The 18,267-nt window shown below is 41.3% G+C and overlaps 1 protein-coding gene across 8 annotated transcripts in view; it reads right to left on the reverse strand.

Moving 5' to 3' along the window:
* The window catches only part of NSD3 (nuclear receptor binding SET domain protein 3), a 113,374-nt gene that overhangs the window by 6,527 nt on the left and 88,580 nt on the right, over positions 1–18,267 (reverse strand). For 5 of the 8 annotated variants that reach the window (XM_008956145.5, XM_003830725.5, XM_003830723.8 and 2 more), the window contains 7 exons: positions 14,241–14,443; positions 13,157–13,269; positions 12,251–12,520; positions 5,246–5,362; positions 3,321–3,462; positions 2,087–2,193; positions 80–284 (listed from right to left, as the gene is read on the reverse strand). In XM_008956145.5, coding sequence (XP_008954393.4) covers positions 80–284; positions 2,087–2,193; positions 3,321–3,462; positions 5,246–5,362; positions 12,251–12,520; positions 13,157–13,269; positions 14,241–14,443 — 1,157 coding nt within the window. The remainder of the gene's footprint in view (positions 1–79; positions 285–2,086; positions 2,194–3,320; positions 3,463–5,245; positions 5,363–12,250; positions 12,521–13,156; positions 13,270–14,240; positions 14,444–18,267) is intronic. The other 3 variants (XM_003830724.5, XM_008956146.5, XM_055116463.2) reach the window with 1 other exon arrangement.

The following is an 18,267-nucleotide window of genomic DNA, read 5'->3' on the forward strand; positions in this document are numbered from 1 at the left end:
ATGGCATGGAATATATTGTGAGTTACACATAGTTGGCAAAGACACAAATTAGGGAAAGGGTCCTGAAGGTCCAGCTTACCATATGGTGGCTGAGTCAGGTTAAGGCATAGGAGGTGGTATGCTTTGGGACAGTCTTTTTTGTCACACATGACCAGCTCTCCACCATCTCCACATTGAAAACAGTAATCTTCATGCATCTGCTTTGGTTCTGTTTTGATCTTTCGTCTCTTCTGTTTTAACTTAGCATTTTTTGCCTTCTCTTCATTTGTTGACGCACATGCCGACTGGCAGGAAAGAAAGGATCATAGTTTCAAACATCACAGACAGTGCATGAAGCTGGACACAGGAAAACCCTGCAACCTTGCATTCATTTAAATTCATCTGTTGTACAATTACCTAAAAACATCAGGAGGCCTTATGCTGCAACAAATACTATAACAAAAATAAAGTTTTGTTTTCACTGACTTAAAAATTATTTTATTTTTGAGATGGAGTTCTCGCTCTGTTGTCCAGGCTGAAGTGCAGTGGTGCAATCTTGGCTCACTGCAGCCTCGACCTCCTGGGCTCAAGCAATCCTCTTGTCTCAGCCTCCCAAGTAGCTGGGACTACATGTGCATGCCATCATGCCTGGCTAATTTTTGTAATTTTTTTTGTAGAGACAGGGTCTTGCTATATTGCCCAGGCTGGTCTCAAACTTCTGGGCTCAAGTGATCCTCCGCCTCAGCCTTTCATTGACTTTTTTTGGAGACTGAGTCTCACTCTGTCACTAGGCTGGAGTGCAGTGGGGCGATCTCATCTCACTGCAACCTCCACCTCTTGGGTTCAAGCAATTCTCCTGCCTTAGCCCCCTGAGTAGCTGGGACTACAGGCGCGTGCTGCCACACATGGCTAATGTTTTGTATTTTAGTAGAGACGGGGTTTCACTGTGTTGCCCAGGCTGGTCTTGAACTCCTGAGCTCAGGCAATCCGCCTGCCTTGGCCTCCCAAAGAGCTAGGATTACAGGCATGAGCCACTGCGCCTGGCCTTCACTGACTTTTGAATAGGGTGCTTTTTATTATTTTTATTTATTTAGTTTTTCGAGATGGAGTCTCGCTCTGTCGCCCATGTTGAAGTGCAATGGCGCGACCTTGGCTCACTGCAACCTCTGCCTCCCAGTTTCAAGCGATTCTTCTGCCTCAGCTTCCTGAGTAGCTGAGATTACAGGTGCGTGCCACCACGCCCAGCTAATTTTTGTATTTTTAGTAGAGATGGGGTTTCACCATGTTGGTCAGGCTGGTCTTAAAACTCCTGACCTTGTGATCCACCGGCCTCGGCCTCCCAAAGTGCTGGGATTACAGGCGTGAGCCACCACGCCCAGCCAGGTGCTTTTTATTTTTAATTGCAAGGGTAGTGGTAAATCCAAGCAACTTTTAGACAACCTGTTAATTTTTTTCATTGAGATATAATTCACATACCACATAATTCACCATTTTAAAGTGTATAATTCAGTGGCCTTTAGTAGTTTGTGGGTTTTTAAAAAGTTTTAAATTAGCTTTTTGCTAATTTCATATTCAATCTGAAATGAAATACATTCTCAGAACCTAACAGACCTTACTGAAACAAGCTTCCTTGGAAAGTCACAGTCTAAATGTTCGATAAGCGCAACTGATGACCCACAAACTAACCCAGGTGCCCAACTGCCAGCAGGTTCCTGAGATGGTCACAAACACACAAACAGACTTCTTTTTTTTTTTTTTGAGATAGAGTCTCGCACTGTCACCCAGGCTGGAGTGCAGTGGTGCGATCTTGGCTCACTGCAAGCTCCGCATCCCGGGTTCACACCATTCTCCTGCCTCAGCCTCCCGAGTAGCTGGGACTACAGGCACCCACCACCACGCCCAGCTAATTTTTTGTATTTTTAGTAGAGATGGGGTTTCACTGTGTTAGCCAGGATGGTCTCGATCTCCTGACCTCGTGATCTGCCCGCCTTGGCCTCCCAAAGTGCTGGGATTACAGGCATGAGCCACCGTGCCCGGCCAAACAGACTTCTTAACAGCCCTACTCCTTATCGCCTGTTGACTGGGGGCGCTCCCCTGCAAGACTGACCTTTGGCCGCACTCCTAGAAAACCACTGCAGTTATCTGCCCCACAGTGGCACTCCGTTCTGCCGTTGCCCAGACAATCTAGGTTATAATTAAATGTTAACTCCATCCCTGAAACACAGGAGAAATAATTATTCAAACTCGAGTCATGGGGAAGAGAAAAGCTCTCACAGGCACACTCCCCTAATGAAAAAAAGAGACATCATTTTGGCATGAAGGCGTTTCCCTTGCCAGTGTTCTACCTCATTGATAACAGTGATGGTAAAAAAAGAAAAGGAGAAAAACATCCCCACCCAGGAACAATGACAGCAAAACTACACATCCTCAAAAGAAGTCATGTCCTTTTCACAGCAGTGGTTGAAACCAAAGTGATAGGGTCTAAGAATCTGCAATCTATGCTCAGGAGACTAGGTTCCAGTTCAGCCTTCTTTTCTATAGCTAACTCACACTAGTTTCTAAATGAACAATATGACCATGGAATTGTAACAATACTATTTCCAGTAATTAGTGCCTTATATTATGATCAAATAAAGATCCAAAATGAAGGTTTACTGCATACACCAAAGATCCAGGGACTCAAACTAGGGCCTCCTAAGCTTTCTTCTAGCTGGGCTTAAACAATCCACAATGAGTTCTAGAAACACAGTTTAAATCTGTTTTAGCTGTAACATTTCTCTTCTCACCAATTTTTCTACAAACTAAACAAAGGAGAAACCAAGTTTTATTGTTCAGATGCTGGATAGGTAAGGAAAAATGAAAACAGCTTTGGCTTCAGAGGCTTTTATGTCTAATTTGAAACAGAATGATCTTTCAAAGTGAAAACAACAACAAAAGATCCCAGCAACTAAGGAACCAGCTGCTGTTAACACAAGCTCATTACTGTTAATATGTTTTAAAAAGAAAACAACAGCTAAAACATCTGGTTACACTCTATGGACAGCAGCTAACTTGGAGAATTCATTCAGCAGGACTGCGGACACAGAATCCTGTCAGACCCGCTCTTACATAAAAGTTCTCACTAAATTCCCTTTTGAGGTTATAGATTTTTACCTCTCACTGGCAGCTAACACTCAATTCTAAATATAACCTTCCTTTTATTTGAATACGTTTTCTAAATATAACCTTCCTCTTATTTAAATAAGTTCTTGGGCATCAAGCCTTGAAGAACCATGTCCTAGCTCTATAGGATATTCTTTCTTCCTAGGGAGGAAAGCATGGGGAACGAGTCACTTTTTTACCTGCAGGAATATCACAGAGAGCAAATAGTCCCACTCGAACATCTCCATTCACTGTCCACTTTTGTGTTTCACAGTTGGGATTACAACTGTGGTTCATGAAGCGAGAATAATTTCCTTTTGGGCCAGCATCAATTATACGGTCCTTCAGAAAGAAAAGAAAAGTACCTTTTACATAAATTAAGTCTCTCCCAGAAACATCCAACTCAGTCAAGGATCACAGGCAGCAGCATTTTGCTACCAACTGGTGTTTGACAACTGACAGATCAGGAAATGTGAGGCTGCCTGGGTAATTTACTAAGTTCTCTCCTTTATTTGATGACCTTCAAGTCAAAGTAATTAGGATAAAGTGGGATTTAGTTGCTTTTTAAGTTTGCTTCTAGAAACAAATAGACCATGGAATAATGCTATTTAGAAGATTAGTGGGCCAGAGGTTTAGGAATGGTATTTTCTGATTAGAGATCTCAAAGTTCTGATAACTGCTCTGTTGTTTTGCTGTCAGCCCTCCTTTTCTGCTCCAAGCAGGAAGCAAAACTAGTATAGGAGGGGATACATGAGAGCTTAGGCCAGAAAGAAGAAAGAAAAATGAGAAACAAAACTTGGAGATCTGTCTGATGGAAGGACTACTGTGTAGGATATATTCTCCAGTGCTTATCTATTTGCTCTGTTTTTACTTAAAGTTCACAATACATTGAAAAGCTGAATTTTCAGGTTTCCTGAATTTGAACTCTAATAATCTGGATAAGCTCCACAGAACTGAGCCTCTCAAGTGCTGTCACGGTGGCTGAAGGGGCCACTGGCAGGGAGGATAGGGTTGCAGGAGCCAGATCCCAGCAATCATAAAGAACGACATTTTAACTGATGTTTATGAAATATGTTTATGAAAGTTGTACAACTTTCAAACAATGACGTATCAGTTAAAATACTTTTAAGCTCCATTTCTTACTTTAATGATATTCTGAATCTCAGTTATAGAGATATGATAGCCTAGAACATAGGAAATATGGGTACTAGTCTTGGTTCTTAAAAGTGTAACAAAATAGTCAACAAATCACTTATCATGGCTGGACATCAGCTTCTTGTCCTCTGTAAATCAGAGAACTGACAAAAAAATTAACTGAGATAATGGATGTACTGTGTATCAAATAGGTCTTACAACTGCAGAGATTAAACTAGCAGCTTTACTGTCATTTTTCTTATGACAGCGCTCATTCTTTTCTTTTTTTTTTTTTTGAGACAGGGTCTTGCTCCATTGCCCAAGCAGGAATGCAGTGGTGTGATCACAGTTCACTGCAGCCTTGACCTCCGGGGCTCAAGTGATCCTCCTGCCTCGGCCTCCTGAGGAGCTGGGACCACAGAAATGTGCCACCACACCTGGCTAACTTTATTTTTATTTTTTGTAGAGACAGGGTCTTCCTATGTTGCACAGGCTGGTCTCAAACTCCTGGGCTCATGTGATCTGCCCTCCTCAGCCTCCCAAAGTATTGGGATTACAGGTGTGAGCCACCATGCCCTGCCGAAAAGTTTTAATATACAGAACAATTTGGAGTTTTGGCTACAGTAGAACTTTAATAACGGTGGCTTATAACTTAGAATCACAGAGTTGATTCTCTCCTTCAGTAATAAAGAAACTGAGGCCCAGGACTTTTTTGACAAAGAGCTCAGACTAAAATCCAGATATGCTAACCCTGCTCCTGGTTTTATTTTCACTCACAGTGCTGTCTTACATGACGTGCAAAGCTTCAGTATCATTCATTTTTTACTCTGGTATAATTGGCACATTATAGTAGGCAGCACACTAGCTACTGCAAATCATTATGCTCTGCCTGAAGAAAAATCAAATTAAAAGAAACTGAGTTCAAATTAAGACTATGAAACAAAAACAAAAACAAATCCCTTTTTCTTACAAAAAAAAAAAGCAATTTTACCTTGGTAACAGTTAACATATAAAAATTAGTTACACTGTTCTCGTGGGCTCGCTTGATTCGCAATCTGCATTCTTCTTCATCAATTAATTCACCGACGTATTCATTTACAAATTCACCCTGGAGATAAATGTGCAATATGTAAGTTAAAATCAGTGTATTATATAAAGCATTGCTTAATCACACATGTATAACCCAAAATAATTAAAGAGAACCCTGAAAATATAACTTCAACCCTAGAAAGAAATGGTTATTTATTCATAGGCATTCAGGTGGCATTATTTTTCTGGTATAAGTGCCTCAGAAGGTGACAATCTGCTTGCCTTTTCTTGCTGACAATACTATTTTTATAGTCCAAGTGACAACATGTGGTGCATTGCTGGGATCTGGGGATAAAGCTAACTCTAACCTTTGAAGCTATATTATAACAGACTTTTACTAGTTGGTGGCTATGCAGGTTTCGGGGTGAGACCTGGAAGAGATCTGAATCTGAAACAAGTGAGCTCTGTTTTTGTTTTTAAGCTTCTTTTCAAGTAATTACTGACATTCAGAGGAAGTGGCAAAAATAGTACATGGGAAATCTTGGGAACATTCACTCAAGTTTCCCCCAGTGGTAACATCTGACATAACTACAGTACAATATCAAAACCAGAAAACCGACATTGGTATAATCCAGACTTTATTCAGATTTTACCAATTTTACATGCATACATTTGTGTGTGTATATAATTCTATGCGGTTTTAGCAGGCGTAGGATCATGTAATCACCACTGCAATCAAGATACAGAGCTGGTGCCTCACCACAGAGATTCCTTGTGATACTCACTCCTTTATAATCACACCCTTCCTCCACTCATCTCATCCTAACCCCTGGCAGTCACTCACCTGCTCTCCATCTCTAGAATTTTGTCATTTCAAGAATGTTTTGGCTGGTCGCCGTGGCTCACGCCTGTAATCCCAGCACTTTGGGAGGCCAAGGCGGGTGGATCACCTGAGGTCAGGCGTCCGAGACCAGCCTGGCCAACATGGTGAAACACTGTCTCTACTAAGAATACAAAAATTGGTCAGGCGTGGTGGCACATGCCTGTAATCCCAGCTACTCAGGAGGCTGAGGCTGGAGAATCGCTGAAACCCAGGAGGTAGAGGCTGCAGAGGGCCGAGATCGCGCCACTGCACTCCAGCCTGGGTGACAGAGCAAGGCAAGACTCTGTCTCAAAAAACCAAAAAAACAAAAAAAGGAATGTTTTATAATGGAATGATATAGTACAGAACCTTTTGAGATTGGCTTTAAAGAAAAAAATCAGGCAGATTCTCTTGAGATCTACCCAAGGTGCTGAGTATATCAACAGGTTGTTCTTTTTAAATCTCTGAGTAGTGTTTCTGCCATTTGTTTAGCCATTCACCCATGGAAGAACATTTGGATTGTTTCCAGATTTTGGCTTTACAAATAAAGCTGCTATGAACATTCTAGTGAAAGTTTTCGTGTGGACATAGATTTTCATTTTCCTGGATAAATGGCCAGGAGTGTGTCTGCTGCACCATATGGTGAGTGTATGTTTCCTTATTAAGGAAACTGCCAAACTATTGTCCAGAGTTGCTGTACCGTCGTTATGTTCCCACCAACAGTTCATGAGATCCACTTTCTCCACGTCCTGTCTGCATCTGGTATTGCCACTATTTATTATTTAAGCTGTTCTAAAAGGCATACAGTGATAAGCTCCTTTTAAAATAAGAGCAAATATTGTACATTCAACATTTTGTGTTTATAATTACATAATCATTAACCTTTTCACCTCAAAAGCACTGCTCATTCAATCTAGGTCAACATTCTCTATAAGGACTTACCAATCTTACTAATATATTTTAGAGGAAAATAAATGTCTTGAAAAACAAAAAGGTATTGGCTTATTTTATCAGATTTCTGTCCCATTCTCCCCATTCTCCCTCCCACCCCCCACCCTACAAATTTCCACTAGCCCTTCTCATAGCTCTTAGTATCACAGAACTGTTGGTAGTCCCTATCTGAAGAGAAAGAAGTACTGCATCACGTTTTCTGATTGTGGAAAGTCATTAGGAACATAAGCCAATGGTCTTTAAAACATTTAACCTTTTCTATTGATAAAAATAGATTATAATAAGGGAAAAGAAATGAATGGTTAAACTAGAAGGGCCCTAACCTCCCTGCCTCTTCCTTTGGTGGCATGTGGCGAGTGAGCTCAGCGAGAAGCACCGGTCTGCTTCACGGAGCTACATATGCTTCAGCTGCGGAGCAGTCACTACCAAAGGTGACCACTGGCTTTTTCTCTCTCCTGTTTTTATCTACTGTATAAGCTATGATATGGAATTCAGTTAGAAAAACAGGCCAGGTGTGGTGGCTCATGCTGTAATCCTAGCACTTTGGGAGGCTGAGGCAGGAGGACTGCTTGAGCCAGGAGTTTGAGATCAGCCTGGGCAACACAGTGAAACCTCATCTCTACAAAAAATAAAAAGCATCAGCCAGGTGCGGTGGTGCATGGCTGTGGTCCCCACTACTCAGGATGCTGAGGCAGGAGGATCACTTGAGCCCGAGAGTTCAAGGCTGCAGCGAGCTGTGACTGTACCACTGCACTCCAACCTGGGTGACAGGGCAAGACTGTTTCAAGGGAAAAAAAACAAACCAAAATTCATCTGTAACGGCAGCACCATAAACAGTTAATTTCCTTCACTTTTTCCTTCCAGTCCTTTCTCACAAAGGACATGGGACTGTTCTGCACATTTTTCTATTATATACACTGTCAGCCTCAAATGGCTTTTCCTGTATCCAGTTTGGACTTTGTTATCAGCTGATGAACAACATTTTGCACTATGATATGATATCAAAGGGTAGCAGACTGTATTGCCATCTTGGCTGCATTGCCACATACTGTTACTATACTTAATGATGTTAGGGCAAATTTTCTGTTTTGAGACGGAGTTTCACTCTTGTTGCCCAGGCTGGAGTGCAATGGCATGATCTTGGCCCACTGCAACCTCCGCCTCCTGGATTCAAGAGATTCTCCTGCCTCAGCCTCCCAAGTAGTGGGATTACAGGCGTGCATCACCACACCCAGCTAATTTTATATTTTTAGTAGAGATGGGGTTTCACTATGTTGGTCAGGCTGGTCTCGAACTCGTAACCTCAAATGATCCACCTGCCTCAACCTCCAAAAGTGCTAGGATTACAGGTGTGAGCCACTCCGCCCAGCCTAGGGCAAATTTTCTTTAGTGGAAACCCATAGAGGAGAATTTCAACCAAATCAGCTCTACTACTTCTTTTTTCACACATTGGGATTCAAGGTAAGATTTCATTTGAAGAAATAGTTTTGTGACTTTAAAAGCTTGATCATGATTTATTATGGTTTATACTTGTTAGTCTATGAAAATGAGTAAATACAGAAAAATTAAGTGCTGATATCAAATATGAGAGCAAGTCTCATAAACTTGATACCACTGTAATAAAGATGGAAATATTTCAGATGTCCTGAGACAGATCTTTAGCCTCAAAGAGATGCTGACTAGACTTAAAAACCATTAACTATGAATTCAACTGTGAAAAAAAATGGTAACAAATTCATTAACTTAAAAAATGGACAGATCTGTCCTGAAAGACCGCAGCAAAGAGGCTGTCAGTCAATATTTAATACCTTAAAATAGACCACAGCAAAAAGGCTGTCACTCAATATTTAATACCTTAAAATAGACCACAGCAAAAAGGCTGTCACTCAATATTTAATACCTTAAAATAGACCACAGCAAAGAGGCTGTCATTCAATATTTAATACCTTAAAAGTTTTTCTGAGAAAGAAACAACTTCATAACAAGAAGTTCCTAGTTTGGCACACATTTTCAGGAATCTGTTCTGTGGAGAAAGAAGGGGACTGACTGTGTACATTCCATTTCATATTGGACTTCTTTCCTGTAAATACCCCGAATATCTTTTTCATGTTGCTATAATGTCTCTGTGATTATTACACTTTTCAGTGATTGCATATTTCTAGCTATTTTGTAAAAGACCAATTGTCTTACATCAGCAAACCCTCAAGTGCTAGCTAAAGAGCAGGAAAATCAAGATTGTTTAATAAGTTATCTTACAACACATTTCAGAATAAGTGCAACTACTATTAAAAGGTGTTAACACAATATTAAAGTGGATGGATTTCAGGATGGCCCCATAAACTCCAGTGAAATCATAGGCAAAAATTTGTATATATGATATGCATGGCACTAAAGTAATATAAAACATTTTGCATTATACAATGACATTTTAGATGTGGTTGGCCTTTGACCAAGCAGCCCAGTCCACATATCCAATACATCAGCAAATCCTGTTGGCTCTACCTTCAAAATGTCAGAAATCCAACCACTTCCCTCCTGGCTCAACTACAACCCCAGTGATTCCACGTTACCATTGTCTTTCTCCTGGGCGACTCTAATGGTCTCCCTTTATCGCTCTTTCCTCCTTATCATATGTTCTCCATACCACAGCCACAGTTATCCTTTCGAAACCCAAGTGTGGCAGACAGACTCTCAAGGTGGCCCCTGTGATGCCTGCTTGCTGGTGTTCATGCCATTGTGTCGCCTCCTCCCCTTGTTGCATGTGAGCAGGACCTGTGATTAGCTTCTAACCAACAGAATATGGCATGGGTGACGGGGTGATTATGTGAGTTTATGACATAAGACTTCAGTGTCCATCTTCCTGTAGTGTCTCTCACCCCTGCTGGCTGTAAGGAAGCAAGTGGCCATGCTGGAAATCCCATGTGGCAAGGAACCGTGGGCAGCCTCTAGAAGCTGAAAGCAGCTCCTGGCCAACCACATAACAAACAAACACACACACACACACCCCAAAACAAAAACAACTGGAGTCTCTCAGCCCTATAGCTAGAGAACGGAGTTCTGCCAACAACTGTGCAAGCAGGGAAGCAGATCCTTCCCTAGTCAAGCCACAGAGGAGAACCCAGCCCCAGTCGGCACCTTGATTGCTACCTGGTGAGGTCCTCAGTAGAGGACCCAGTTAAGGATTGCCTAGACTCCTGACCCATATTAACTGTGAGATAATAAAATGTGTGTTATGTCTTAATTTCCTAACTTTGTGGTAACATTTGTGTGTGGCAATAGAAAACTAATACACCAAATCAGATCAAGTCACTCCCTAGTAAAATCCTCCAGATGTTCCCCATCCCATGGCCGATATGGCCAGTAAGGCACCATCCTATCTAGCCGGTGGCTGACCTTCTCACCGCAGCTCCTCTCTTTCCTCTCCTGTGGCTCCTCCCCAGGCACAGAACTTCCCTGCTGTTCCTGGAGCACACTGCAGCCTTTACAGCTGCCTGCCTCCAGTCTGACATGCTCTTCTCCTGCACACACCTTCATGGCTTTCTACTACACACACGGCAAATGGCGCCTCCTCAGGTCTCCCTGAGCCAATCAATTGAAAAGGGCAATCCCTGTCACCAGCTAGCCCCTTTTCCAGCTTTATTCTTATTCACAGCAGTTAATGGCACTCGACATGTTTACTATCTGTCTCCTCAAGCAGATCCACTAAGGTAAGGGTTTCATGTGTCTTGTTCACTATTGTTTTCCAAGTGCCAAGAATAATACCTGCCACATAGGAAGCAGCTTAATACACGTGTACCGAATAACTGAATTTCACTTCGAGCAATCTGACCTACAGAAATAGATGCACAAAGGTGGATGACAAAGAACATTCATTATGGAATTTAAAAATATTTATGTATCTATTTATTGGGAATAGGTTAAATTATTTATTTATTGGGGAAATAGGTTATTTATTTACTTATTGGGAAATAGGTTAAATATGGTACATTTTACTATGACTAAAATAAGACTGTTAAAAAGAATGAAGTAAAATCTATATGTACTGCCACAAATGTATTTATGATATCGTGTGTGAATGGGAAGAAAATGTCTGATACTTATGTTTAGAAAACCCTTAAAAATGTATTATTATATATGTTTATAACTATATAGAAAACGTTATAAAAGGCTACCTATCAAACTATGAACAATGGTTATCTCTGATGAGGAGATGAAGAATTGAAGGGATGAAAGAAGAATTTCACTCTGCTATCTTTTTTGTATTGTATTGATTGTATTCTATGACTTTACTACATTAGATGGCATTTTAAAATTACAAACTTGATTTTTTTTTTTTTTTGAGATGGAGTCTCGCTCTGTCACCCAGGCTAGAGTGCGGTGGCGCGATCTCAACTCACTGCAACCTCCACCTCCAGGGTTCAAGCGATTCTCCTGCCTCAGCCTCCCGAGTAGCTGGGACTACAGGTGCCCGCTACCACGCCCGGCTAATTTTTTGTATTTGTAGTAGAGACGGGGTTTCACCATGTTAGCCAGGATGGTCTCGATCTCCTGACCTCGGCTGTGACCACTGTGCCCGGCTGATTTTTTTTAAAAGGTAGAAAAATGTCAAGAGTAGTTTTAGGTTGGACACAGTGGCTCATGCTTATAATCCCAGCACTGTGGGAGGCCAAGGCAGGAGAATTGCTTGAGTCCAGGAGTTTGAGACCAGCCTGGGCAATGTAGTGAGACCCTATCCAGCTACTCGGGAGGCTGAAGTGGGAGGATCTCTTGAGCCCAGGAGTTCAAGGCTTGAGTGAGCTATGAACACGCCACTGTACTCCAGCATGGGTAACAGAATGGGGACCCTGTCTTTAAAAGAAAATAAAAATAAAACAATAAAAAAACAAGTAAAAACCATTTCACATAGAAATTACCAGTGTCCCCTCTCTCCTTTTTATGACTAGCCACTGGACACTCAAAGTTTAAGCACATTTTATCACTATCTTCTTCCTACTACTCTTCTTTGCTCAAGAAGTACCAAACTCTCAACATGGAAAGTTTTAACATTTTACCACAAATTCCTGCTGATTTTATCCCTAGAACTATACCCTACTGAAGCATTCCTAAAAAGCCAGGTTCTGGTCTCTTCCACCCTCCACCACCATCCCATGCTACCTTCTTAATGCTCCTTTTGGTCCTGAGGCCCCAGCCTCTCCGCTCCGTTTTGATGATCTCTGCATCAGGGTATAGTCTCTTTGTAAAGCACTGGTTCTGACAACGATCTCCAGCTGGGCACACCTGCGGGTGGCATTCATACTGCAACATTCTGTTCAGGCACTCCGATTCCAAGCCACAAGGGTTTTCATCAGCTGGCTTGCAGTTACAGCGGGGAATCTCTGACAGGTCAGCAACCTGGATCTGCACCTTTCCTATTACTTTGTTAGCCTGGAAAACAAAATCACAAGCGAGAGAAAGGCAGCAGGTAAGTCATCTGGCAATGTGAACAGGAACATCTAAAACATCCACGCTACTGCCTCGTGGTGCTACTCCGAGAAAGGTTATCTTTCCTGATGAATAAGCTGAGATTAATAACCATCTCTTTTGTCATTTAGTTGACAAAAATATCAAAGCCTCATGTGAATTTTCACTTATTTATCCTGGGTATTTCTACTTTCACTAGATGGAAATTTCATAACTGAAAACAAGAGAAAATACGCTTGTTTGTGGGTTCTCTGAAATAAAGGGAGTAAACACCTATATTCTCATTTGGTGGCGGGATAACCTGGTAGAACAAGAACAGGATTTCACATAAGACATGTTGCTACTAGGTATGAGAGGACTTATCAAAGACCTAATTGTCACAGCACAATAACTATGGCTCCCATTTGATGCTTCCAACAGAAGCTCTGTTTTACAGAAGACTGTGATAATTAGCAAAAGTTTGCACAAGTCAAAAAGGGTCTTTAACTACTAAAAAGTAATGCATTTCGTCTCATCTATTAAATACCAATGCTTTCATAGTAAAGACTTACTTTGTTTCTTATTTTATTTGGCAATCCCAGGCCAGAGATAAAGACTTACTTTGATGTGTTTGTAGGGAGGGGGTTTTCTTGAGTTTTTTTCAATCTCTAGGGCTTCTTTACTTTCTCTTTGTGCTTTCAATTCCTGGAAACGTTTTGCAGCTTCTTCCAGTGCTGCCAATAAGATGATACAAAGTATGTAAATACCAAAAACCAAAGGAAAATTGATGGGATAGTAGTTTTACGCTGCCTTCCCAATGCTTTGCATCTGGCCTGAGATTTTTCTTTTTAAAATTATTTTCTGGAAGTTACTGTTTACCACCAGGATGGGGTAACAATGAAATAGGATATAACTCACTGAACACTATGCTCTGTGCATGCTGTTGCCTCAGGGGAGAGGCTCTACTTCAATGATCAGAAGTCTCCAAGTGACCCTAAGAGCAGCTTTTTGCCTCGTAATAGATTTAAATTCATTTTACCCTTACCAGAAAGCCAAACTTGCTGGCAACTCATTGCAAAAGCAGTTGTAAGGCTTTTCATGGGAAGTCTTTACTACTCTTCTGTTGCAAAGGAACTTCACTTGATTAAAAAGACTATTCTCAGGCTGGGCTTGGTGGCTCAGAGCTATAATCCCAACACTTTGGAAGGCTGAGGTGGGCAGATCGCTTGAACCCAGGAGTTCAAGACCAGCCTGGGCAACATGGTGAAACCCTATCTCTATAAAAAGTACAAAAATTAGCTGGGCATGATAGTGGGCACCTGTAGCCCCAGCTACTCGGGAGGCTGAGGCAAGAGGATCGCTTGAGCCCTGGAGTTCAAGGCTGCAGTGAGCTGTGATCATGCCACTGCATTCCAGCCTGGGCAAGAGTGAGACCCTGTCTAAAAAAAAAAAAAAAAGACTATTCCTAGAATAATCTGTGTTTATAGAAAGACACTGAAGAAATTCCTTTCAAATACACAGCACAGTCTACAATATTGAAACGTATTTTAAACCTGGTTCTAATGTGACTGGAAGCTTATGGACACAGGATCATAATGTCTAGTGAAAATTCTCTAATACCAGAAATATTAGGGAGGTGAGGAGATGTTGAGAAACTGACACCGGAGTTGTAGTTTTGAGTCATTGTAAACACCATCCAGCTTACCCTTTTTGAAGGTCTTGTTAATACTAGTCTGCCCCTCAGCAAAGCTTTTGTCTCCTTCAACATAAGGGAACACTCTGCCCTGGTGTACCCAGTAGTAGTCATGAGAACCAAAGAAGAATACAGGGAAGTCCCCCAAGTCATGTTTAAGGCCCTGGATGTTCAGTGGCACAGACCTGGGGTTGCAGATCTCTGCTGGCCACCATCTGAAAACGAAAGCAATTTTAGATCAAGAAGGCAAAAACGAAACAAAAAACCACTATTTACAAGATTGGCAGAAGGGAAAAAAGTTTTTGTATTTTGCAATTTTCATTCAGATTCTAAGAACATAAAATACCACACATCATTATAAAAAGTAATGAAATAGTGAACACAGACTAAACAAATTAGGCCCTAAACACCTGATCTACTTTCTTTTAAAAAATATTTCATATTTATAAAATATATATCATGAAAATGTTCTAAAATGTAATAATAATACTGAACCTACTACCCAATGATATTCCAAACCTAATTTCAATCCCAGAAAAGTCATGTTTCCCCCCAAACTTAATACTGAGATTATCTTTCAAGGTATAACAGTTTATTTCTAGTAGTCAATGGAATCATTTTGAGAATAAACTGATGCTATCATAAAGAATGGCGACTCCCATTCAAATCAGCATTTAGTCTCGAGTCAACCTGGGCAAACACCTCTTGGTCAAATGTACTAGGTTTTATATCACTTTGTATTTCAGAATCTAATTCATCTTAGATCATAATTAAACATGGAATAGTGGACAGAATGAAAATATAACTGTTTCAGGCTATGATAATTGAATACTACAGCAGTCACTAAATGAAACCATCTGTGAGGAAATCTGACAGTTTCTAGCAAGCAGACAAGTTAAGAATTGAATGATGAAGCTAACAGTCAGAAAATGAGGCCAACCTCATGGGCTTTTGTAGTAAATATACATAGACTTAAATTTTTTGAATCTCTTATTTTACATATGCCTAATAAAACAATTTTTAACACATAACTGTATTATTGAGAAGATAAATGATGACATGATTGCACTCCCAGATTTATATTGCAGAACTTGATAAAGTGTCACCTGAAAGGTACTCTGCTGTTCATCTAAGAATTGAAAACATGGGTAAGAATCCATGCTCAAATTGTAAACAAAACAAAAACCAATATTTTCTGTGATTGATACTTGGTTCATTCTCAAAGCAGGCTCTATTTATTTCTAAACAACTTTAAGGTAATTAAATATGTATACAGTTACTGCCTTCACTAACGTCAGTTAGGAAGAGTCACATGTTCTGCCTGGGTTTGTTCCAGGTCCTCATATTTTCCCCCAAGAAGCAACACATTGGAATAACTAGTTATTGAAAATAAACAGCTTCATGCAGCCCCACTGGGCCTGATTGGAAAGAAATACATTAAGAATTAGTTCACGGATGGAAGTCTTTCCAAAACATACAAGAAGAATCTGACCTAGATATAAAATCTCACTGGACTGTGAATTTAATTGGAGCACTGTTTTGGGTTTCTTTAAAATGTAATATAATTAAAATTTAAGTGTTAAAATAAATCAAAGACATTTTTATATCCATAACTTTAAAAAATTGAAGTTTATTTGAAGATCTGAAGGCTTCTTACATTGTTTTAGATATTTCTTATCTAGAAATGTCTTAAATGTATTAATTTTCAAACTGTGCACCCTTCTCCATGCCAGAAAGATACATATTTTTCAATTATGAAAGCAGTATGCACTTCTTTTAAAAATTAAAACAATGCAGAAATGTATAGTAGAAAAGTGAAAATGCCTCTTCTTGTAATCTCATCCTTGACACTATTAACATTAGATGTATTTCTTCCCAGGTATTAAAAACATACTGTATTGGCCAGGTGTGGTGGCTCAGGCCTGTAATCCCAGCACTTGGGGAGGTTGTGGCGGGCAGATCACTTGAAGTCAGGAGTTCAAGACCAGCCTGGCCAACATGGTGAAACCCCGTCTCTAATAAAAATACAAAGATTAGGCCAGGCACGGTGTCTCACGCCTGTAATCCCAGCACTTTGGGAGGCCAAGGCGGGTGTATCACGAGGTCAGGAGATCGAGACCATCCTGGCTAACATGGTGAAACCCCATCTCTACTAAAAAAAAAAAAAACAAAAAATTAGCCGGGTGTGGTGTCGGGTGCCTGGAGTCTCAGCTACTTGGGAGGCTGCGGCAGGAGAATGGCGTGAACCCGGGAGGCAGAGCTTGCAGTGAGCCGAGATCGTGCCACTGTACTCCAGCCTGGGCAACAGTGTGAGACTCTGTCTCAAAAAAACAAACAAACAAACAAAAAAAACAAAGATTAGCCAGGCATCATGGCATGCGTCTGTAATCCCAGCTACTTGGGAGGCTGAGGCAGGAGAATCACTTGAACCCGGGAGGCGGAGGTTGCAGTGAGCCAAGATCGCGCCACTGCACTCCAGCCTGGGCGACAGAGCGAGACTCTGTCTCAAAAAAAAAAATACAAACATTAGCCAGGCATCATGGCATCCATCTGTAATCCCAGCTACTTGGGAGGCTGAGGCAACAGAATCGCTTGAACCCAGGAGGCAGACGTTGCAGTGAGCCGAGATCGTGCCACTGCACTCCAGCCTGGGACAGAGCAAGACTTTGTCTCAAAAAAAAGAAAAAGAAAAAGAACCGGGGGGGAGGTTTGATCTCAATACCCCAGATCTCAGCTAAAAATGAAGTTCTAAAATTTAAATGGGTAAACATGTCTAACATATGTAAAAGAGAGAGAACAGGCTGGGCGCAGTGGCTCATGCCTGTAATCCCAGCACTTTGGGAGGCTGAGGCCGGTGGATCAGGAAGTCAAGAGATTGAGACCATCCGGGCCAACATGGTGAAACCCCGTCTCTACTAAAAATACAAAAATTAGCCAGGCGTGGTGGAGTGCGCCTGTAGTCCCAGCTACTCGGGAGGCTGAGGCAGGACAATTGCTTGAATCCAGCAGGCGGAGGCTGCAGTGGGCCAAGATCACACCACTGCACTCCAGCCTGGCAACAGAGCGAGACCCTGTCTCAAAAAAAAAATTAAAAAGAGAGGGAGAACAAACATAGCTCTTGCTAAAAAAATTACAGTATATTTAAAATTTTCTAGAAATATATTTTAGAGCCGGGCACAGTGGCTCACATCTGTAATCCCAGCACTTTGGGAGGCCGAGGCGGGCGGATCAGCTGAGGTCAGGAGTTCGAGACCAGCCTGGCCAACACAGTGAAACCCCGTCTGTACTAAAATTACAAAAATTAGCCAGGCGTGGTGTCAGGTGCCTGTATTCCCAGCTACTTGGGAGGCTGAAGCAGGAGAATTGCTTGAACCTGGGAGGTGGGGGTTACAGTGAGCAGAGATCATATCACTACATTCCAGCCTGGGTGACAGAGTGAGACTCCGTCTCAAAAAAAAAAAAAAAAAAAAAAAAAAGAGAAATATATTTTACCTAGGATTCTAACTGAAAAGCAGAACTCTATTGTGCTATCTTGAATAGTATCTATTTTCTTTGTAAAATGATAAATATATGCCTCAAAATGTAGAGTTCTTTAGTTTAATTGTGTTTTTTTGTTGTTTTTTTCTGAGACAGGGTCTTGCCCTGTTGCCCAGCCTGGAGTGCAGTGGCACAATCATGGCTCACTGTAGCCTTAACCTCCTGGGCTCCAGCAATCCTCCAGACTTAGTCTCCCAAGTAGCTATGATGCTACCACACCTGGCACGCCACTATGCCCAGCTAATTTGTATATATTTTGTAGAGACAGAGTTTTGTCACGTTGCCCATGCTGGTCTTGAACTCCTCAGCTCAAGCAATCCACCTGCCCCAGCCTCCTACAGTGCTAGGATTACAGGCATGAACCACTGTACCTGGCCAAGTTTTAAAACTGTATCACTATACCTGTTCAGCAAAGGCTCGTTGAAGCCTTAAAGGAGAAAGTACTATTGAAATAATGGTACTCACATACTTCCTGCTTCATTCCCTTAAGACTAAAGCCTCT

The sequence above is a fragment of the Pan paniscus genome, chromosome 7 (genome assembly GCF_029289425.2).
Source record: "Pan paniscus chromosome 7, NHGRI_mPanPan1-v2.0_pri, whole genome shotgun sequence".
Taxonomy (NCBI): Eukaryota; Metazoa; Chordata; class Mammalia; order Primates; family Hominidae; genus Pan; species Pan paniscus.